The 23,935-nt window shown below is 33.9% G+C and overlaps 1 protein-coding gene across 1 annotated transcript in view; it reads left to right on the forward strand.

Annotated features, from left to right (window-relative positions):
- The window catches only part of BAZ2B (bromodomain adjacent to zinc finger domain 2B), a 299,967-nt gene that overhangs the window by 197,446 nt on the left and 78,586 nt on the right, over positions 1 to 23,935 (forward strand). Inside the window, exons 7-13 of the mRNA XM_039237514.1 lie at positions 2,548 to 2,754; positions 3,302 to 3,700; positions 9,109 to 9,712; positions 11,321 to 11,614; positions 12,799 to 12,859; positions 13,647 to 13,755; positions 14,007 to 14,108. Of these exons, the coding sequence (XP_039093445.1) occupies positions 2,548 to 2,754; positions 3,302 to 3,700; positions 9,109 to 9,712; positions 11,321 to 11,614; positions 12,799 to 12,859; positions 13,647 to 13,755; positions 14,007 to 14,108 (1,776 nt within the window). The remainder of the gene's footprint in view (positions 1 to 2,547; positions 2,755 to 3,301; positions 3,701 to 9,108; positions 9,713 to 11,320; positions 11,615 to 12,798; positions 12,860 to 13,646; positions 13,756 to 14,006; positions 14,109 to 23,935) is intronic.

Here is a 23,935-nt window from a genome sequence, read left to right on the forward strand (position 1 = left end):
CACTTACTACTTAATTGTGTGTGACTACAAAAGAATCACACACACACACACACAACTAATAGAGATTAAAGAGATGAAATTGGTAATACTGAAACTTATTTTCTCTTTTCCTCCTAATACCTAGATGTATCTATTCAATTCTACACTTTTTTTTTAATATGGGGACTAAATTTGTTACCTTATAGAGGCACAGACTCTTTGTATACTGTCATTGTATGGTCTGCAAAGACCATCTGCATCAGAATCACATTAAAGTGCTTGTTTTTTTTTTTTTAATTTTTTAATGTTTGTTTATTTTTCTTTTCTAAAATCTTTTAATTTTTTTTTTTATTGAGACAGAAACTGAGCATGAGTGGGGTAGGGGCAGAGACAGAGGAAGACACAGAATCTGAAACAGGCTCCAGGCTCTGAGCTGTCATCACAGAGCCCGATGCCGGGCTGGGACCCACGAACCGCGAGATCATGACCTGAGCCGAAGTCGGACACTTTACTGACTGAGCCACCCAGGCGCCCCATGTTTTATTTAATTTTGAGAGACAGATAGAGACAGCATGATCAGGAGAGGGTCAGAGAGAGAGGGAGATACAGAATCAGAAGAAGGCTCCAGGCTCTGAGCTAGCTGTCAGCACAGAGCCGGACGTAGGACTGGAACCCACAAACCGTGGGACCATGACCTGAGCCGAAGTCGGACGCCTAACTGACTGAGCCACCCATGCACCTCTAAAGTGCTTGTTAATGTAGATCCCTGTGTCCTGTTTGGAATTGGGAGTCAGGAATCTGCTGGTACAAGTTCAGCAAGTAAATATTTTGCACTCTAAATCCTTAGAACCCACACCTCTAGACCCACTCTTGAGGCATGTAGACTCCGTTTCTCATTCCACCTTTAAATTAAAAACTGTACAGATTACTTAGTCATTGGAATAGGAGTTTACTTTTCTCTGGTAAATTACTGTATCTCCCCTTTTTTCCTTTCCTTTCTTAGCCTCTAGTAAATCCAAAAGTGATAACTTCTGTTTAGACTACATGATTTTCATAATCTTGCTATACATGCTTGGAAACCCCTAACAGATTTTGGTTACAATGAAGAAACTGTTTCTCTGTCAAATAAATGGTGGACTTAATATTACTATATTACTGTTGTTTCCTTTTAATCACTACTTTGGTCTTTTTCATCTTGTGTTACCCACACTATTTCTCATCACTCTTGATTTAATCTGAGGGAAAGAGATAGCTCAAAATAGTGGTAACCAATAGTTGGCTTATTGTGTTTCTGAAGGAAGCATTATGGTTGCTAATTTGGAGCAATTAATAGAGTACCATTGCATGCAGAATATCACAACGGGAGTGACTCTCTTCACTCGTATGCATTTTATTTTCTTTGAATTAAATTTCAGAAAGCACAAAGGAAAGAGTACTAATTTGTAACTATCACTTCAACCTGGCTTCTCATTGTGGAAGTGTATTATTGTCTTCATTCCCCAAACTCATTAGTCGTGACAAGGTATATTTCCGTAATGACCATAACTTCTGTAAATCATTGCTTTTGTAATTTATTGCTGCTTTTTCTATATTTTATTCTTTATTTTATCCATCAGCAAATTCTATTGAAATGTTCCTATGTAACTTTGGATTGCACTCAATCTATTGCTGTACCATGTTAGTATTTTTTCTTTTCAGTCTTCCCATTGGCAGAGCTATAACTTTTCTGTTATATAGTTATTTAGTTATAATTCATCTCATGATTTCTCCTCCCTTCTATGCACTTCTATTGTCTGTCCTTTAAACACAAAAAATTTTTTAACATGACCCAGTGTCACTTTCTACCAATTTTGGATTTTATTTTTCCTGTAGAGCCTTAAAGATTCCAGTAATTAATATCTCTCTTTATCATATTTTCTATCTTTTCTGAAGTGAAATATAAAAAAATAAGTTCCTTGTTAAAGCAGCCCTCTAAGTCTTTAGCTACTTATTTTATTTTTTTCTACATTACTTACTCCTATATGGATATTTTGCTTTTATATTAGTCACTTGTCTAGTCTACCACTGCCAGCACTAGAATGTAAGTTTCTTGAAGGCAAGGACTCTGTCTTAAACATCATTGTTGTCCAGCACCTGGAAGAGTATTTTAGGCATGCTATATGTAAATATTTAGCTACTGACTCACTATCTGCATGAAATAGAAGACTAAAGCTAAATATAGAACTTCAGCATCTGTAACCCTTTATCATAATTGGAATTATTATTCTGTAAATTTATCTTTTTAATCTGTCATACATTTTGAAGCATGGCCGTCATATGTGTGTATACACACACACACACACACACACACACACACACACATACTATATCAATGTTTCTAATATTTTATACATGCCAGAGCCTGTACTTTTTATTGGAAAATTCCTATCAGATAAGTTAATTAGATCCATGTCTAAAGTGACATTTTGAAATCGAAATACCTCTTGAAAATTAAAAGAGCATACCTCTTACTGAACTTTGAATTTTTTTCCAAAACTAAAGTCTTGCTAAAAATTTGTCTTTATCCAGAAACCAAGGAAGAAAGCTATGGAAAGTTCTAGCAACAGTGATAGTGATTCGGGTACGTCATCAGACACCTCAAGTGAAGGCATTAGTAGTAGTGACTCAGATGATCTAGAGGAAGATGAAGAAGAAGAAGAAGATCAAAGTATTGAAGAAAGTGAAGATGATGATTCTGATTCAGAGAGCGAAGCACAGCATAAAAGTAACAACCAGGTATAAATAGTTTCGTTGGCAGTATCCACACATTATGCATATTTAGGAATTAACTAGTTTATCTTGACTGTCGAAGTCCCTAAAGTTTAAAGTTAATCATTGCTTTTAGTTCTTATATTTGCACAAGAAAGAATAGGAGATGGAAAAACATTTTTAAAGGGACATTTGTGTATTTTTTAGTGAGCTTTATATATCTCTCTTAAGTCATTAGAAAAACTTTTTAAAGTACCCTTTTTTTGGGCACCTGGGTGGCTCAGTCAGTTAAGCGCCTGACTTCGGCTCAGGTCATGATCTCACGGTTCGTGGGTTCAAGCCCCACATCGGGCTCTGTGCTGACAGCTAGCCCAGAGCCTAGAGCCTGTTTCAGATTCTGTGTCTCCCTGTCTGTCAGAACCTCCTATGCTCATGATGTCTCTCTCTCTCAGAAATAAAACATCAAAAAATTTTTTAATTAAATAAAATAAATAAAGTACCCTTTTTCTCCAACTGCTTGACCTTCTTTGTTTTAATGGATATTGAGAAGTTGCCTTTTTATTTTTATTTACAGGTGCTATTACATGCTATTTCAGACCCAAAAGGAGATGGACAGAAAGCAACTGAAAAAGCCCAGGAAAAAAGAATACAGCAGCCATTACCTCTTGTGTCCGAGTCCCAGACTCACCCATCATTCCAATCCCAGCAGAAGCAGCCTCAGGTTTTGTCACAGCAGCTTCCATTTATTTTCCAAAGCTCTCAGGCAAAGGAGGAATCTGTGAACAAACACACAAGTGTAATACAGTCTACGGGATTGGTGTCCAATGTGAAACCTTTATCTTTGGTAAATCAAGCCAAAAAGGAAACTTACATGAAACTCATAGTTCCTTCTTCTCCTGATGTACTTAAAGCAGGGAATAAAAATACCTCTGAAGAATCTAGTCCTTTGACCAGTGAAATGAGATCCAAACGGGTGAGTTAAAAAATATTTATGGAAGAATTTTATTATTAGAGAAAGCGCTTTTATGTAGTCTACAATATGCAAGTTTAAATGAAATTCTAGGGGCGCCTGGGTGGCTTAGTCGGTTAAGCTTCCGACTTTCGCTTAGGTCATGATCTCGCCGTTCGTGGGTTCGAGCCCCGCGTCGGGCTCTGTGCTGACTGCCAGCTCAGAGCCTGGAGCCTGTTTCAGTCTGTGACTCCCTCTCTCTCTGACCCTCCCCTGCTCACGCTTTCTCTCTCTCTCTCCTAGAAATAAGTAAAAAAAAAAACATTAAATAAAAAAAAAATTAAAAAAAAAATAAATAAATGAAATTCTACTCTTATTTTCATACTTTATTAGTCACCAGGAATAGCGTATGCACGTCAGATTTCTCTGATTTTATATTTACATAATCATCTGCTTAATATATTTTTGGCAACACAATTGTGTCATTTTTCCTGAGGTTTAATGATTTAGCACAAAGGGGAGAAATACATTTGAATAAGATAAACTCCAAATTACTTTTCTTTAAGATCAATGTCTTTTTTTTCTAATATCAATATATTCTTCTTTAAAGAAATGAACTTGATTAATTTACCTCTCTAGCCCTATATTTTATCAACCCAAAGCATAAAAATCCTTTATGAAGAATCATTTTTTAAATGTTTATTTATTTTGGAGAGAGAGAGAATAGTTGTGTGCCCAAGTGAGGAAGGAGCAAAGAGAGAGGGGGACAGAGGATCCGAAGCAGACTCTGCACTGACAGCAGAGAGCATGATGCAGGGCTCAAACTCAGGAACCATGAGATCATGACCTGAGCCAAAGTTGGATACTCAACCGACTGAGTCTTTACTTGTTCTAAATAATACGTAAAGAACAGAAGGCTTTGAAACCAAGATCATTCTTGTATCAAATCCCATGATTAAGATGAAATGATTTGGTGTTTCTGAACTGATAGTGGTAGTTCATGGGAAATATTTTATGTGAATAGACATTCACATTAGACTCAACTATATGAAATACAAAATACTGTGAATAATTTTTATATATACAAATACCAGAACCAATCATCAGAGAATTTTTTCATATTTTTACTATTAATTTTATATTTCTACATAGTGTACATTCATATGTCTAGTAGAATTCTAGTAATTAAATGACCAGTGCCTTTTATTCTAGAACCAATCCAGAATAGAGAAAAAGTACTGTGTTTGAACAGAGTATCCTGTCTTTTGATTATAAAAATTATCATTAGGCCTCCTAATCCCATTAGATAACACTTGTAAAGGTCCTGCTGTTGGCAAGCTATTGTTTTAAGTGCTAAATATGCATTTACTCACTGGACACTAACATTTGTAAATGCTACTAATATTATAATGCCCATTTACATATAATCAAATTGAGATTTATAAAACTTAAATAACTGTCCCATAATCACACTGTTAGTTAGTGATAGAGTTAGAATTCAAATCTAGGCAGTAGTACTAGAATCCTTGTTCTTAACCACTATGATACGCTGCCTTTCCCAAAAAAATTAGTGTCTTTGTCCATTAACTCTTATTTTAATGAGAAGAATTTAAGAACAGGGTCAAAGTAAAATGACTTAAAAAAAAATCAAGCTTTGTTGAGAATCTAAGTGAGTAGTTCTCAAGCCTAAGTATACCTTAGAATTACTTGGAAAACTTTTAGAACAAGAATAATACCTTAGAACAATTAAATCAGAATCTCTTAGTGTGTTGAGATATGTATTGAACATATCAGAAGCTTCCAAATGTGTAGCCAGATTTGAAAACCACTGATCTAAAGAGAATGACCAATGCTATCATAATATCATGCATAGGATAATTTGTGACACTCAATCGTAAGGAGGTATTATTATTGGCATCACATTATTGACTATGAGCAAATTAAGCAAACTAAAAATTATACTGTTTGGATTATTTTAATTTTTAACTTATGTATATTCCACTTTAAGATAAATTGTAGAGCATATCAGGAGTAATTCTTTCTTAATTTTAAAAGTTTCTTAAATGTTTCTTATTTAAAGAATTTTATATGACTGTCTGTTAGAAAGTCACTTATTAAAACATGCTTAATAAATGTAGCCAAGCCAGACTTCTTATACATATGATCTTATGTGATTTTTACAAAATTGTGTGAGGTAAAGAAACTAAGGCTTAGAGAGATTAGGTCATTCGCTAACATTATATAACAAGTAAAGAGCAGAAGGATTTTAAACCAAGGTCATTCTTATATCAAAGCTAGTGATTAAGATGAAATAATTTAGTGTTTCTGAACTGATAATGGTGATTCATGGGAAATATTTTATGTGAATGCCCATTCACATAAGACTCAATTCTTTTTTTTTAAATATTTTTATTTATTTCTAGGAGAGAGAGAGAGAGAGAGAGAGACAGCGTGAGCAGGGGAGGGTCAGAGAGAGAGGGAGATACAGACTCTGAAATAGGCTCCAGGCTCTGAGCTGGCAGTCAGCACAGAGTCCGACACGGGGCTTGAATCCACGAACCGCGAGATCATGACCCAAGCGAAAGTCGGAAGCTTAACCGACTAAGCCACCCAGGCGCCCCTACATAAGACTCAATTCTAAATGACTTTGTGGGGGCACCTGGGTGGCTCAGTCGGTTAAGTGACAGACTTCGGCTCAGGTCATGATCTCACGGTTGCTGCGTCGAGCCCCACATTGGGCTCTGTGCTAACAGCTAGCTCAGAGCCTGGAGCCTGCTTCGGATTCTGTGTCTCCCCCTCTCTCTTACCCTCCCCTGTTCATGCTGTCTCTCTCTCTCTCAGAAATAAGTAAAAAACATTTAAAAAAATGACTTTTTGTTGGTACCTAGTATTGAGGTAAAGCATATTTTATAAATATTTTCCTTACATATGCTCTCTTTCTTTATATGACAGTCTAATGTACAGAATTTTGGTTTATGCCTATGGTAGTCTCAATTATTTCATGATACCTGCCTTGTATCTGCTTCCTGTACTAGTCTATGGTTTTTTTTTTAGTATTATTTAATTTTTGGATCTTTCCATCCCTTATACTATAGACATTTAAGTTAAATCAATATACATCAATTGGATATATATAACAGTAGTGTATTTTCTTTATCAAGTTTTTCTTAGAAGATTTTGTGTGTGTGTGTGTGTGTGTGTGTGTGTGTGGACTGTGGAGACTCAGCTAAGAGCTAGGAGTGCAAGAACTTGGAGGTAGTAGAGAGTTTTGAACCTGTCTTCCCATACTCTGGTCATCTAAATGGCTATCTTAAAGCAGCAAGACATTTGCTGTAGTGCAGTTCTCAATCTTCTCCCCTCTTCCTTTTTATGTACCACCTCCAATATCAAAAAACACAACATGTTTGGTTTAATTCAGTAACTGATACTAGTCTTAGAGTAAAATAGAGTGATCTTTAGTTTTTTTGAAAACCTTCAGGTGTCAATATATAGAAAGTGATTCTTTAGAATTATGAAGTGAAAAGGAATTTAGAAAATTAAAATATAAAACTAAAAGACAAAGTTTTGTTTTCATGACTATTTCAATCCTATGTACTTAGAAGGAAAATTTACTACCTCTTAAAAAAGAGTACAAAATGATCATGTGATATAATTTTGTTATAAGAAATGAAAACATGCTAAATTTTTCTGCTGAAAACTTAAATCAGGACATATTAAATATAAGGTAAGTACATTATATATACTTATATATAAGTTGCAACATTTACATAGTGTAAATATTAAGTAAAATTAAGTGTATTGATGCATTTTTACATAATGTATTTTACATAAGAATTTGCCATAAAGTTATTTTTAAAAATGCAATTATTTAGCATAATTTCCCGTATTTTACTCACTGAATAAATGCTAATTATGCACATTATTTTTGTGAAGCATCGCCCTAGGTATGAATGTTATGTGACAGTCTTTGTTTAGAAAGAATTAACTTGGTTTTCTAAACTAATACAGTGAAGATATTAAATAAGATAAAGAAGTTTATGTAGGAACTGCATACTGCTTATTAGCATTGCTGCTGTAAAAGATTTATTACATCATTTATTTGTTGTAATATGTACAATATGTAATATTTACAATATGTAAATAAATAAAATGTATTTATTACATCATTCTGTACATCAGCATTTATAGTCCGAAATTTCCACCACAAATTTTTGCTGACTAGAATGTTAAGAGCCCAGGTCCAATGCTGACAGTGCTACTGATTTTAATTTTAAGGCAACCATTTTCATTACAGACTTTGACCTTCTGAAATTCAACTCTGGACTTAAAATATTTTAATCATTCTACTTAAGTTTTTTAATGTACTATTTTAATTATGTAAATTTAATAAAGTTCATGTGATTTTATTCTTTTCAAGAAGATTCTGAGAGCCAATTACTTTTTTATTTCCTACTTACAGATGTAAATTTTACGGGTTAATGGTTTACAAATCGATTTTTCCCAAGTAAAGTATATTTTTTCTAAACTTTTATTATACTTTTTCTAATGCTAATATGCTAAAGGGACTCCTTGGTAGACTCCACACTGTGTTGAGCCAGCAGTCCCAACAGCTTCATATCATGCCTACTGCAGGTAGTACCCGGTAACAAATAAGAGGTAAAGGGGTTCATGAGTGCTTCTGGCTGGAACAAACATGGAAAGCTTCTTGGGTTGAATTTTGAAGAACGAACAAGATTTTATCAGCTTGCAATTTAGAAAAGGAGGATGTTTCACATAGAGAAAAGCATTACAGCAAAATTCAGAGGTGGTTAAAGTATGACATGCATAGATCATGGCAAATAGTCCAGTTTGACTAGAAAGTTATATTAGTGCCTACTTGAAAAGTATTTTGAGGTTAAGAATTAAGTATTTAGGCTTTATAAAGTTGTCAATGATGGAGTAGACACTAAAGCTTTTGACCAAGGAACTAATATAACAAAATAATAGTTTAAATTAACATAAAATTGGCATTCAGATATACTGTTTATTTTAAGTTGTGTGGGAAGAAATGATGGAATGGCTTACATATGAGCAGTATTTTGATGAAAGAATCCAAAAGACATAGGGATATGGCCGACTTGGAAGAAAGAAAAGTAAAAGATGTTTTTAGCATTTCAAATTTAGATTATTGAGACAGAGGGGACAATAGTAATGAGAGGGGAATACTCAAGAAGCCTATATTTTGAGGGGAGAAAGACTAATTGAATTTTTAATATATTATGTCTAACCAAGATTCAGCTACCAACTAGTCATCACTGTCACTAATTTTAAGCACTAGTATATCATGATTTAAATTTGTATGTGAGTTCCTGTTATCAGATATGGAAGGTAAATAAAAGTAATCTTTGTTTTTATGGTACAATGTTGTTTTGTTTTTTAACTTGTTTCAACAGGAACAATATAAACAGACATTCCCAGCTCAGTTAAAGAAACAGGAGTCATCCAAGAGCTTGAAGAAGGTTATTGCAGCTTTGTCAAATCCAAAAGCAACCTCTAGTTCACCAGCACATCCAAAACAGACGTCAGAAAACAACCACCCTAATCCATTCTTGACAAATGCACTTTTAGGTAATCACCAACCAAATGGAGTTATTCAAAGTGTCATTCAAGAAGCTCCTCTAGCACTTACTACCAAAACTAAAATGCAGAGTAAGATTAATGAGAACATCGCTACTGCAAGCAGCACCCCTTTTTCCTCTCCTGTAAATTTGAGTACAAGTGGGAGAAGAACCCCTGGCAGTCAGACAACTGTAATCCCCTCCGCCTCTCCCATACTGCATAGTCAAGGGAAGGACAAAGCGGTTAGCAATAACGTAAACACAGTAAAAACACAGCATCACTCCCACCCTGCAAAATCTCTAGTGGAACAGTTCAGGGGAACAGATTCAGACATTCCCAGTAGTAAAGATTCTGAAGATTCAAATGAGGATGAAGAAGATGATGAGGAAGAAGATGAGGAAGATGATGAAGATGATGAATCTGATGACAGCCAATCAGGTTATTTTTTGTTTTTAAATTTGAAGTATCTCTCTAAATGCTATGTGAACCAAAACAATTTTAAAAGGAGGATCTTAGTTCACAGAGTTCTAATCATTGTCCTTCACTGTATTTCCCACAGCAATGTGCCTTTCTATAATAAGCTGGTAAAATACAGGTGGAATTGAAATTGGAAATCCCAAGTTAAATTCTCAGCTTTGTTATTCATTTAACATTAAACAAATAACTTTAAATGAATATAAATGATGCAGGAATTAAGAAATCACAAACTTGCTTATTTTTCATTTAATTCATGACCACTCATTTGTCTTGTGTTTTTCATTTCTTCTGCTACCTGTTTAAAAGTTTCAGTAGATATTTTCACTGAGATAAATTGTAGTCACGGTGATTTAGAAAGTACCAAAAAACCTAAATCTCTATGTTTGTCCATTAGCAACACAGAATTTGTATAATAACAAGTAGAATACTCCTTGATTTTATTTTGATTTGCTTTCTAGTATTTTTTTTAAACTTCTTTCTGTTTTTCTTCCCCTTAACTCTCCTCCATGATCCACAGAAAAATAAGAGCATAAAATATAAGATAATTTAAATCTTAAATACAAAGATGAAATACACATTACAAAAATGTTTGGATTTCTTACTGATCCACTGCCAAGTCCAATGGCAAATTTTCTAGCTACCAATAGAAATAGGAAAATATAGTCAGTTATACAATTTAAAGTATCTAAAGTTGCTCAGTGTAAGAACAGCTTTCCCTGATAATGATTTTTCCTGGGATTCCCATGAACACATCTTTACATGATAGAGTATGACTGCCATTATTAATAACTTTCGAAGGTAGTTTTTATAACAAATTTCAACTTAGGCAGATTCTGCAAAAGCTGTTATTCTGGGAACCTTTAAGATACATCCCAAGTATCAGGCCTGTGTTTATCAAGTTTAATCCAGGAGCAGATTATACATATCTATAGGAAGAGATACTTTTATAGACTACATTGCTAGAACAAAACTTAAATTATTAAACCATTATGTGATCCCACATAATTATTTCTGTAACCTTGTCTTTGGTGAAGCCTGAGAAGCCTGATGAAATCACGCACCTAAATAGAATAACTGCAGCCAGAAAAGCCAAGAATCTCTCAGAAAATGGTTTTCTTTTACCTCAAACCCCAGATGGAAGAATGATGGTAGTTCCAGTCTTCTCTTCCTCATACTGAACCTAGTATACTTCTAAAGCTATTGGAATCTATTAAATTAAATAATCAATTCTATTCCCTCTATACCTTAGTTTGTATATTAAATTAAAAATGATTTTGAGGCCATTATGCAAGAACTCATTATGTGTATAGTGCCATTTGAGAAGAACTGTTTAATGATTAAAGAGTTGAGTAAAACTGATAATTAATGAAGAATTTTGAGGATTTGTAGTCTGCATACATTGTGCTCAAATCACTTGTTAGATAGTAATTTTTACATTAAGTCTTTAGGAAAGTTGCTCAGTTGAGTTCAATCATGGATTCTGATTCCTAAACTATCCCATTTAGATACAAACTGCAAATGTTGGTGATTATCTAGTTATAATATACAAATGCTTCTTTTACTTCCCAGAATCAGATAGTAATTCAGAATCAGATACAGAAGGATCAGAAGAAGATGATGATGATGATAAAGACCAAGATGAATCAGATAGTGATACTGAAGGAGAGAAAACGTCAATGAAACTGAATAAAACAACTTCCTCTGTCAAAAGCCCTTCCATCAGTCTAACTGCTCACCCAACACCTCGTAACCTCCACATAGCAAAAGCCCCAGGCTCTGCTCCTGCTGCCTTATGTTCTGAATCCCAGTCACCTGCTTTTCTTGGCACACCTTCTTCCACACTTACTTCAAGTCCACACTCTGGTACCTATACTTTATTTTTATTATTGTAAAGTAGAAGTCAAACCATAGCAAGAATTCTTATTTATACAGTGTTCTGGGGACGATCTCATTGGAATCAAGTGTGACAGCTAGATTTGAGGTTGCCTAAGAAAGGTCCATGTGTATTTTCAAAGGATATGACCCATTACCGTTTTTATTCTGTGCTTCCAGTTTAAGAACATGTTTGATGACAGCTCTTGATTTTGAATACTTTCCTGCTTTGGTGTTCAGTTTATGCTTCTAGAACTTAGAATTTGACTGATAGTTGGACTTTTTTGTACTTTATAAAAATGAGCTCACTTGGCTACTTAAGATACAATTGCATATCTGTCAAACATATAGCCCAATGTCATTTGTATTAGTGAGTAGCATTATTATTTTATTAACATACCACATCTTTTTTTTCTATTAAACCTTTTGTAAACTTCTATAGGTCTTCATTAAAAAATTTTACATTAATTCCAAAAGGACTTTTATTTTCCATTTTGGTAGCTAAGGAAATGTAGGGAAGTATAGTAAAATATCATGTTGTTATATTTATTTCATTCTTTTCCTAGAAATGTCTGGTTTTGCTTTCATTTCCCACAGACCAGTATGATAGCCTGCTAATTTAAGATGCACATGTTTGCATTTGTGAAACTTGGTCATTGTCTATAAAGAATTTTACATATAATTTTATTCCTTTGTAGTTTAGATTAAAAGGCCTGGTAGTAGTTTTGACTATGGATTTATATGAGCATAGAAGTTAGTAGTATCTTTAAGTGTATGAGCCAGCTGTTGAAATTTTTCAGCATCTTAAAAACTCCTATTCTCAAAGAAAACAACTGTATCTGGTTTTCTGAAACCTCTATCTTCTATTTTCCTCCTCCTTCTTTAGCTATTTCTTTAAATAGAAAATGAGAGGAAAGCTACATATTTTTGCCTTCCATTGTAGTTTCTTTAGAAAGACCAGTTATTCTGTCATGCAGACCAAAGAAGAAAAAATGTCCTCTACTCCATACAGAGTTTTATTGAAAATCATCTTTAAATAACCTACAAGTTGCAGGACGACATTAAATAATTCAAGTCATTAAGATATATTATTTAAAGAAAAGTTTCAAAACTATCAAAAAATTATCATCTGTACAAGCTAATCTGTTATGTTAACTGGCTGAATTTTCTTGAAGGCACTTCCAAAAGAAGAAGAGTAACAGATGAGCGTGAGCTGCGTATTCCTTTGGAATATGGGTATGCAAAGTAGGATTTCTCTCGTTGCCTTCCCTCCACATATGTATGCATGTTTGATTTCTCACTCTCTGCTGTTAGTAAAAGAACTGAATAGATTGCATGGTATTCATTAGAGCAGAAGAGCCAGAGCAAAGGGCAAAGAAGGTGATAGATCAGAAAACTGAAATTCAGCCGAACTGCAGTGTTCAGGTTCGGCAGAGGTGGGATAGAATCACACTTCAGGTGGGAATAGGACTGCAAAAGAAGCAAGCAAGTGAGAGTCATTTGGCAAAGGTCAGGGACACAGTTAAGAGTATGAGAGTTTTTTGTGAAGATGGAATTAAAAGACAGTAAAAGCCCCTGTGGCAAAACTGGGGGACTTGACCAAAGTTTGGCTAACATGGTTTACGTGGAACTGAGATGCTTTACATTCAACATACATGATCCTCAAGGAGCAGAGAGCCAGGTTCGCTTTACTCTTTCCACTTAAAGCTTTTCAAATGTAAAACATCAGTACACATTGATGCGTTACACTGAATTTGTCTGAATACCCAAAGTAATACCAGTTATGATTTCTAAGAAATTTAATAGAGTTTAATATTTGTAAATTGAGTCTGATGAATTCTTAGTTGAATTACTTAGTTAAAAATCAAAATAATAATAAATATATCTGAGTTAGATGATTAGGGATTTATATTTGTTTTATTTGTATTTTTCATGTTGTCTAAAAAGCATGTGTTCTTAACTTCTTTTAAAAAAGCTTTCTTAAAATTAAATATGTTATAACCCTCATTTCTGTTATGTGTAGCTGGCAAAGAGAGACAAGAATAAGAAACTTTGGAGGGCGCCTTCAAGGAGAAGTAGCATATTATGCTCCATGTGGAAAGAAACTTAGGCAATACCCTGAAGTAATAAAGGTACATACTTTTCACCAAATAACATGTTTGGTGCCTGTTACGCATGTTTATGGGAAAGAAAAAGTGCTCTCCTTTCTCAGATAAAATATTGTCTTGTATGAGACTAATGTACTTAACCTAAATTGATCTTCTCTAAACCCATAGCCCCTTGCTAGAATACGCAAAAACGTTAGTGTCCTGAAGAAAGCTATACATCAAAGCTGGGTTGTAATTATTAAAACCTGAAGTGGAAAAATATGTGATTTTTTCAGTATCTCAGCAGAAATGGAATAATGGATATCTCAAGGGACAATTTCAGCTTCAGTGCAAAAATAAGAGTGGGTGACTTCTATGAAGCCAGAGATGGACCGCAGGTATCCACTTTTTAAAAAGTACAGTCTTTAAACCAAAACGTAGTACCATAACCTAAATGCAGTAAATTTCACTACACTCTGGAGCATTGCCTTTTGTTAGTTAAATCATACAGCTCTACATATAACTTTGTGGTTAATACTCACCAAGGCCTCAATCCACTATCTTCCAGTAACAAGGAGCTTTGACCTAATAGATTTCTTTATTAAAATTTTTAAGTAAACTTTTTCCTGCTTATTAATCTTGTCAACAGTTTTACAATTTATACAGGTATAAAAGTATGTGCATGTTTACATGAAATATAGGAAAACATTAGTTCCCTGAACATAAACTGATTTAAAGGTAAATTAATTTGAATAAGAAAAATATGCTGTTAGAAGAGAGTCCAGAGGGGAATAAATAACGCTTAGTTTTTTTTTTTAAAGATCTTGTCCATCTGATTTTGCCATGCTCCCTGATCCATTTTTATGGGATGTGGAGAAAGTTTCCTTAAAACTAGGGGAGTGAAATTTCTGCTTTTTACAGAAATTGAATTTTTCAGTTAATTATATACTGAAATATTTTTTATGTATATATATATATATATATATATAATATTTCTGAAAATATCACCATAACTCCCTTTTTGCTTGCGGGTTAAGTATACAACCTTACCAATCAGCACAAAGAACTCACCATAGAGACTTCATTTCCTGTTGAAGGAATTTTTCTTTATTGTTTTGCTTTTGTTTCTTACTTGGATTCAGCTACATATACTTACTGTTCCCTATAAGTTTATTGGCTCCATTGAAAGAAGTCCTAGTTCAGGAGTGAGGAGACCATTCTTATTCACCCATGAAATAGTTTTGTGATTTCAAACAACATCAAAATAATGCCCCCTTTTCCTCAATTTCTTTGTCTGCAAAATAAAGGCAATAATAATTTTACTTCTGCCTCCTAGTATTATGATGAGGTTAAAATGAGATCATATGCATGAAAATGTTTCAAAAGGTTAAACTGCTCAGCCAACTGCAGTTGATATTTTCTTTCTTGATTGAATCTGTCTCCCCTTTGGCCCATTATAATGCACAGAAAGAATTTTTTTCTGTCAATAAATACTTTCTAGAGTGAATGGGCAGGTTTTTCCATCATATCTTACCCTCTAATTACATGGTTCTAGAAATAAGGGCCTTCCTAATTCTGCAGGAGATTTATTGTGATAGCTCAATAATAAAGGGAATTTTCCAGGGTCATACAGTCTCAACCAGGCAGAGACATAACTAGAACTTGAGGTTTCTAACCATGTTCTTTTCCATTCAACTTATAACCTATTTTTTATTATTGTCCACTTGTTTCTTTCCTGGTAATTCTAAAATGCCAAAATAGATTTATCTGAGGTTTAGCTTCTTTACTGAAAGATATTCTAGAATTTTTCTCCTTGTATTTTTTAAACTTAAAAAAGTGTTTAACTTAAACTAAATCTGTCACCAAACAGATTTTCAGAATTTTAGAGTTGTTTTACCCACTTCCGTATATGCTGGATCAGTTTCTGATTACAAAAAAATGTTAGAAGACAATAATAATTTTATTTAAAAATTGTAATCACTTTTTAATATTTTGGCTCATGTTATCAAATCGTTACTTGTCTTATTTCTGCCAAAGATATCCTTATGTTTTTAAGTTAAGTAGATTTTTGTTCTGAGAGAAAAGCTAATTGCTGTTCAATACATAAAGGATTTTTAGTTTTGTATCAGTGATAATTAGACTTAATCTATAAAACCTCATTAGGCAGACTGAAATGTTCTTTGACATCCACTCACTTTTTATTAAGCATAATCAGTGTTTTCCAAATGCACATTGCTTTGTTGAGAGATCAATTCATCAAGGAAATATGATGAATTACTAAATCCAGAATATGTTAAGCTGCCAACCTTTCAGTAGACTGCTAAGGGAAAATATTAGCAATTTTGAGAGCACTTCTGTCAGTTAAAAAAATTAGTAAGTTGGATTCGTTTCAGGACACTTTCAGAGAACAAAACTTAAAGGTAAGTAACTCAAAAAATGTTTAGTTAATTAATTAGAGATACATATAGTACATGTAGTTGTAGAACCGTATATATTTCCATATATTATATGCTCAAAATGTATAAGCATATAGTTAATTAGAAAGGTATATAATTATGTAATAATTTTCTCTGAAAATGAACAAAGATTACATATTCTTGTTAGAGTAACTATGATCTGGCCTAAACTTTGTAGAAGATGTAAAATATAGTTTGGCCAATCCACTGTTACTATGCAGAGATGATGTGTATGTTTACATTATGTCTGCCTGTATACAATTTGTAGAAAGGGAATGATAACTGTATATATACTGAAAAACAAGACTGCATATTGAAGGACTGAGAGGAAATGTGTCAGAATTTTAATGATAGATGTAATGATTCATGGTACAATGGATCTTTTTTTTTCTTCTTACAAGTTTCACATTTTCTAAATTTGCTTGCATTACATACAATGTAAAAAGCGACCTCCTATTAAAAATTAAATACTTCTGGGGCACCTGGGTGGCCCAGTCTGTTAAGTGTCCAACTCTTGGTTTGGGCTCAAGTCATGATCCCATGGTTTGTGAGTTCGAGCCCCACGTGGGGCTCTGTGTTGATAGTGCGGAGACTGTTTGGGATTCTCTCTCTCTCCTCTCTCTCTCTCTCTCTCTCCTCTGCTCTTCCCCTGCTCATGCTCTCTCTCAAAATAAATAAATAAACTTAGAAAAAATAAATATTTCAATCCTTTCTAATAAAACTAAGCATTCGTTTTCCAAAGGCATGGAGGTTATACATAATGATTTCAGATACTACTGCTACACTTTTCCAAGCTCCATTTATCTATTTTGGGCATTTGATAGCAAATGAAATTCTGTATTTGCAGATTCATTACTATTCTTAGTCACTTTCCTAATAAAACATTTGCATTGGAAAAATATACGTTCTCCATCATAGTTTTCCTTTTTCTCTTAAAATTATCAAAAATATCCAATATTAGTTCTGTAAGTTGTCATTTTGTTCAGGGTATTTCAAAAACTTCAACAGTGGTATTGCAAGCTTTATATTTTACAAATGAAATTAATGGAATTTCTGCTAGAAGATAATTTGAGTCTGCAGTAGAGAACTATGGTTATTTTGTAGAAGTTATTTTTCAATTCAAGATTATTTTTGAGCTTAAGTTAGAGTATATATGTGTATATTTATTAACAGCAAACATTTGAAAATATTGACTAACTTTGGATATAATACAGTAAATTGAGAGGCATGAGAGCTCATATTGATTGAAATTTAAGTAAATGCATCATTAAAGGACAACAATCTAATGATTACCTTCAAAAAATACAAATATAGGGCGCCTGGGTGGCTTACTTGGTTAAGTGACCAACTTCAGCTCAGGGCATTGATCTCACTGTGAGTTTGAGCCCACATCAGGCTCTGTGCTGACAGCTCAAGGCCCGAGCCTACTTCAGATTCTGTGTCCCCCTCTCTCTCTGTCCCTCCCCCACTCTCACTCTGTTGCTCTCTCTTAAGAAACATCCATTAAAAAAATTTTTTTTAAGTAAGAAAGAAAAGCCCTTAATGCAGAGTTGACACAAGAAATGGAAGGAAAAGCCATTAATTTATTCATTATTAGTGTTATTTATTTCAGTCTGCAAATGTGGCAAAGATTTGTAGAATCAGCTACTTGTCAGTATCTATTGATACTTAACATGTCAAACACTTCCTGTGGGCTTCTATAAAAACTGATTTTAGGGATAATAGGGTTGATGGAACAAAATGAACACTATTATAAGGCCATGCTTTACTAGCCAGCTACCTTCTACTTTAGCCAGTGAAACCCTTTTGAAAAGAGTATAAGAGATTTTTTTATAGACTTCTGCTTCATCACATTATAAAGAACTTATTGAACCTAATGTTGTCATTGTTTTCCTTTTATTTTGGTTTTGCGTGTCAGAATAATAAGAAGTAAGGATGACCTGGGCATACTTTGTTTAATATAAAATAAGGTTATTTTTATTTACCTAAATATGATATTTAGGTTAAAGGGTATTTTCATTTTATTAGGAATATATGAAGGCTTCACAATAAATTATTAATGATATAGATTATTTTGAAATATACGGCCCACTTTGAAAAATATTGCTGTGAATTGAAGAAAAGAAAACATTTAAGCATAAATACAGTGATAAAGTTTATTTTTTCAACCAGTATGTTCATACACATAGAATAATGAATGTTTACTGTATTCAGGCTGGAAAAACAAAGAAAAAGGGAACAAGTTAAAAGTAACTTGACGGAGGACCAAGGGGGAGAAGAAGGGCGGAAATGGTGGGGGAAAGGGAGAGAGGCAAACCATGAGAGACTCTTGAATGCTGACAAAAACTGAGGACTGATGGATGTGGGGGGGAGGGGGGGATGGGCATGAAGGAGGGCACTTTGGGGATGAGCACTGAGTGTTATGTAGAAACTAATTTGACAATAAACTATTTGTAAAAAAAAAAAAAGAATGTAAAAAAAATAAATAAATAAACCTGAATGCAGTGCACTAAAATTCATTTGAGTGCAAAGTTCTTAATTAGGACCAAGCCATGAGAAATGGCAGATGATAGTGTACTGGTCCAACAGAGAGAATGGCCATGCTGATTTAGGTGACAAAGCTGCTATTGCAATGTCACCTTGTGAACAGAGTGACATTGGCGACAATTAAGGGGGGAAAAAAAAAAAGTAACTTACAAAATGTTGCTTATTCTATTTGAGATGTATATTTTTTTAAAGATACACATATTTTTTAATGGCATAAGACCACGAGAAAAGAAAAATATTTATAGTTCTTACTGAAAAGAACCATTTTTCTTAGTCATTTCATCAGTAAATATTTGTGGCAAATACTTAATGTGGCAAGCATTTTTTCACCAGATAAATTTTCCTCAAAGCCATTTTCCATAAAGAAAACTGTGAACACATTTCACTACAGAAATGAATTTGAAGGCCTGGCTTTGAAAAAACAAAACAAAACTAGTGTTTGTAGAGAAACCAAAAAGTACAAAAGAAATAAAAGTTATGATTACTGGCTACAGAAGATAAAACACGAAGTACAATGCTATCAAGCTAAAATCAGGGTTTTGTTAGTAAGGAATATAGGGAGACTTCACAATAAAGCAGACAGCATACAGTCTCTGGCAAGATTGTAATGCTGGTAATTATTTCATATAAGTAAAGAACAAAACGATTGGGAGTCAACAACCAGGGTTCTAATTCAACTCTGCTGTTAACTGTCACACCTAATGCAACATATCCATGGGCATATATGGACACTGAGAACATGAAAGATCAGTACCAGAAATCTAAAATACTGAAAATTTATGTCACTAATCTACCAGGTAGGATTTCTGATGGCTAGGCAAGGACCTATACGAGGAGGCCAACTGTATGAATCCAGGTGTGGAGCTAAGGAGGTATTTGAAGGTCATGACTCTTAGAGGGTAACTTACTATGAGTAACTGGAAAGCAGAGCCAGCCTTGTGGAACAATTGTAACAAACCACATCTTTCTCAATGGTTTTTGATAGGTGACACCTATCTCCCAGCAGAGATAACCTTACTCTTTCACAGCTTTGAAATGCTAGTCAGTATATGATATTAATAAACTATATGATTACAGTGGATTAAGAATCCCTAATGCTATAAAGTTCATGTTACAGAAAGTTCTCAGTACCTACCTCTGGCGCCATAAAGTAGCTAAAAATAGACATAATGCTAAATTATTAAATAGGCATAAGGAAATTCAACAAAATTTTTATTTTTCTCATTATATTAGCTTTAGTGTTTTTCTTAAAATAGGAAGTCATGTCAAAAATAGTTGATGCCTCACTTTGCTTGTGCTCTAATATTTTTTTCTTAGACTCCTGTCAGGATAATTCAGCATCCTATGTTACTTTGAAAAACTGAAACCTACTTTTCTAGGCCTTAGTATCCTCACCTGTAATGTGGAGTATATATACCATAGGTCTTTAAGATCAGTTCCCTTTTAGGCACCACATTCTAAAAGCTTTGTTATAAACTAATTATTAGGAAGTAAAGCATTGTGAAAGTACACTTACAAAGAAAAGGTAGTGAAAAAAATCAGTTTTGTTTACTTGAGCTGTGGTTAAATTTACTGAAAATTATTTAGCCTGAAGTCAATTTGGTAAATGATCAATTCCCTGAATGACTAACCAGCCTAAAACTGTCAAATCAAATACCTTAATCCAGCTTTAAAATCTTCACCTCGGCTATTTTACTACCAGAGGCAATGACTGGGATAGAGAAATAGGTCCCAATCCAGAAAAATATGAGTGAAATTCATCCATTCACTTATATAACATTGAACATTGGACAGATATTAAGCATCTCCAATATTAACATGGGAAATTGACTTTTAGTGCCCACAACTGCAAATCCATGCTGAAATTGCTGCAGCAAGGTCTTGGTGATACACAAACTTAAAAAACAAAAAATCAAAACTTGGCAAATAGATTACTCAGTGAATTGTCTTTTGATGGATTGATTTTCTTCTTTTATGTACATACTCTATAGCTCCTAAATAAGTAAGCCTACAAGTATGTAAAATCAAACAAAATGGGAGCAACGAAAGAAAAATAAAGACAAACTATGATATAAAATTGAAACAGGAGTGAGACTTGAGAATACATTTCATTTAAACCTGAACATATTGCTGGTAAACCACAAATTGACTTTAGCTGTCAGTAAAATGTAGGATCCTAGTTAATTACAGAATTCAGTGTAAAGTAAAAAATGAGTAAATTGCTCATGAGATGTTCAGTTATACTTTGGAGTATCATTTATGAAGAATAATGGAAATGTTGAAATATAAAACCATTTAGATTCAATAATTTAGATTCTTATAATTTTTTAATTTCTGAATATAGATAACATTTAAAAATTATTCATTTAAAATAAATCTTTTTTAAAGCTCCCTTTAGTTTTTAAGATGTAAAATACTTGAGAGTAATAATTTTATTTGCAGGTTTTCTCAAGTGTTTTTCCATCCTGTATTTTCACTTTGTTCAGGACAAAAACCTCACTACCATTTCCCTTTTCCATGTTACTTAGAGACACCCCCCCAACTTTAATCACCTTTCTGGTCTCCATTCAGACCCCTCTGCTTCATATACAGATAATCCTCCCTCCGAAAAGACCAATGTATTCACCCTCTTTTCCTGCTCTAATTCTCAAGCCCTAATCCAGACCATCATTATTTTTTTAAGTGGACAATTCAGACAACTTTTTGCCCCAACCTCTAAACTCTTTTTCAAATTTATTACAACTCAGCACGTGGTCCTTGAATTACTTACATTAGAAGATTCTCATTTACCTTAAGAGACTGTTTTGTACAAAGTAGGTGCCTCAAACCTTAGTCTTATATTGTACTTTAATAGTTCATTGCAGACTATAAGATATATATCTTATATATATATAAGATATAAATGCCAAGGGCAAAAATGTAAATGAAAATGTCACTATATTTGGTAAATTTTGGACACCAACGTAATCTATTCCTTTTTTGATGTAGGTTTGTTTTCCTAGCTGAATAAAACATAACTATGTAAAAATGTAACTGAATAAAAAAGATAAATTGATAAAACCCTTTAAACCTTGGCTGAAGTTGACTTTATGATTAATAAGATAGTTTAAAAACTGAATGTAGATTCCTTTACAGACTCTTTTATTAGTCTTTCTCTTCTACTCCAAGTGTCACAAATGTCACTTCTCTATTTTTCAATTTATATGATGTATACTGCTTTGGTGCCTAAAAGCATAAGAGAAAAATGAAAACCTAAGCTAATCAAAAGCTTCCCATACTGGTTAATATAAAAGTATTTTGATGGCTTTCTTCTCAGTGGTTAGTGACATAAAAATGCAGTTAGTAGAAATGTTGTTCCTAGTGACTTCATTTGAAATTTGAGGAAAAAATTTTAACTTCCTTCAGAATTACTTTTTAAAAGTAGAGGCACATGGATAGTTCAGTCGTTTAAGCATCCAACTTTGGCTCAGGTCATGATCTTGAGGTCCGTAAGTTCAAGCCCCACATCAGGCTCTGTGCTGACAGCTTGGAGCCTGGAATCTGCTTCAGATTCTGTGCCACCCATCCTCTCTCTGCTCCTCTCTGCACCTGAGTGACTCAGCCGGGTTAATCATCCAACTCTTGATTTTGGCTCAGGTCATGATCTTGTGCTGTGCTGACAACACGGAACCTGCTTGAGATTCTCTCATCCTCTCTCTGCCCCTTCCCCACTCACGCACACACACACTCTCACTTAAAATAAATAAATATTTTTTAAAAAAGAAGTAAGAAATAATAAAATTATTTGAAAAGAGTGCCTCTCTTCTATCTGAACATCCTACTTTAGACAATAAGTAACATAATGTAACAGTGTACTGTTTTGTTTGACCTATTGAGGATAATAAAAACCAGACTCAGAATGTATCTCTGCACTGAGCATTATTATTATAATTATAATTTTCTGAAGTTTTCTATTTAAATCAATATTTAGATAAAATGTATTTGATACATCTTTTAAGTAAGTGTCCTTTAATCTTATTTTTAAATGTTTTTTACTTATTTCTGAGAGAAAGAGAGACAACATAAACAGGGGAGGGTCAGAGAGAGAGAGGGAGACACAGAATCTGAAACAGGCTCCAGGCTCTGAACTGGCTGTCAGCACAGAGCCTGATGCGGGGCTTGAACCCACGAATAGTGAGATCATGACCTGAGCCAAAGTTGGCGCTTAACCAACTGAGCCACCCAAGCGCCCCAAGTCTCCTTTAATCTTACATGTTCTTAAAATTTATTTCTCAAAAAAACTGGATAATTTGTGGAATTTCCTACAGACTTAATTTTGCTGTGTAGGTTAACATCACTTCTTTTCCTATTATTCCTGTAAAGTTATAGTAATTAGGTCCAGAAACTTCATCAAATCTAGGTTTGATTCCTTTGGTGGAGGGCAGGATTAATTTATAGGTTATTGAGTGAACCTCCGTTAGGAGGTTGCTGTCTATCTAGTGGTCTGTCTTTCTGGTGATTGACAACTATTCAAGTTCAATGCTTAGATCCCTGAATTCATCAGGTGCTGCACAATGCTGATATTCTAACTCTTACATTCCTTCTTGATTTATTAGCTGTAATATTTGTTTTTATTTTTTTAATATATGTTCATATTTGAGAGACGGAGAGAGTTAGAGTGTGAGTGGGGGAGGGGAAAAGAGAGAGGGAGACACAGAATCTGAAGCAGGCTCCAGGCTCCAAGCTGTCAGCACAGAGCCCTACATGGGGCTCGAACCCAACAACCATGAGATCATGACCTGAGCTAAAGCCGGACGCTTAACCAACTGAGCCACCCAGGCACCCCTGTAATCTTTCTATAAAGAAAAACTTCCTTCAGTTATTTGGATAACTTCATGCCTGGTTGAACTGATAACACATGAAAAGAATCCTTAGGGGTGTCCTCACACAACTATTATTTTCAAATATCTGCCAACTTTATGGTCAATATAGTTCAGAAATGTGATTGATCTATTTCCACTTATATGTTTATGGATACATGTTTATAAATCTATTTTTATAGATCTAGATCTCTCTAAGTTGAAGTCATTAAAGAAAATCAAAGATATTCCAAAGGCCATGAACAATTATAGATATAAACTTAATTAAAAATTAAAATTTCTAAGCTTTATACTAGCTTCATAAATTTCAGAATATCTGAATTTACATAGAATTTTCTGACATGTTGATCAGTTGTGTTTATT

Source organism: Hyaena hyaena, unplaced genomic scaffold (genome assembly GCF_003009895.1).
Source record: "Hyaena hyaena isolate Hyena2069 unplaced genomic scaffold, ASM300989v1 scaffold_126, whole genome shotgun sequence".
NCBI classification, from domain to species: domain Eukaryota; kingdom Metazoa; phylum Chordata; class Mammalia; order Carnivora; family Hyaenidae; genus Hyaena; species Hyaena hyaena.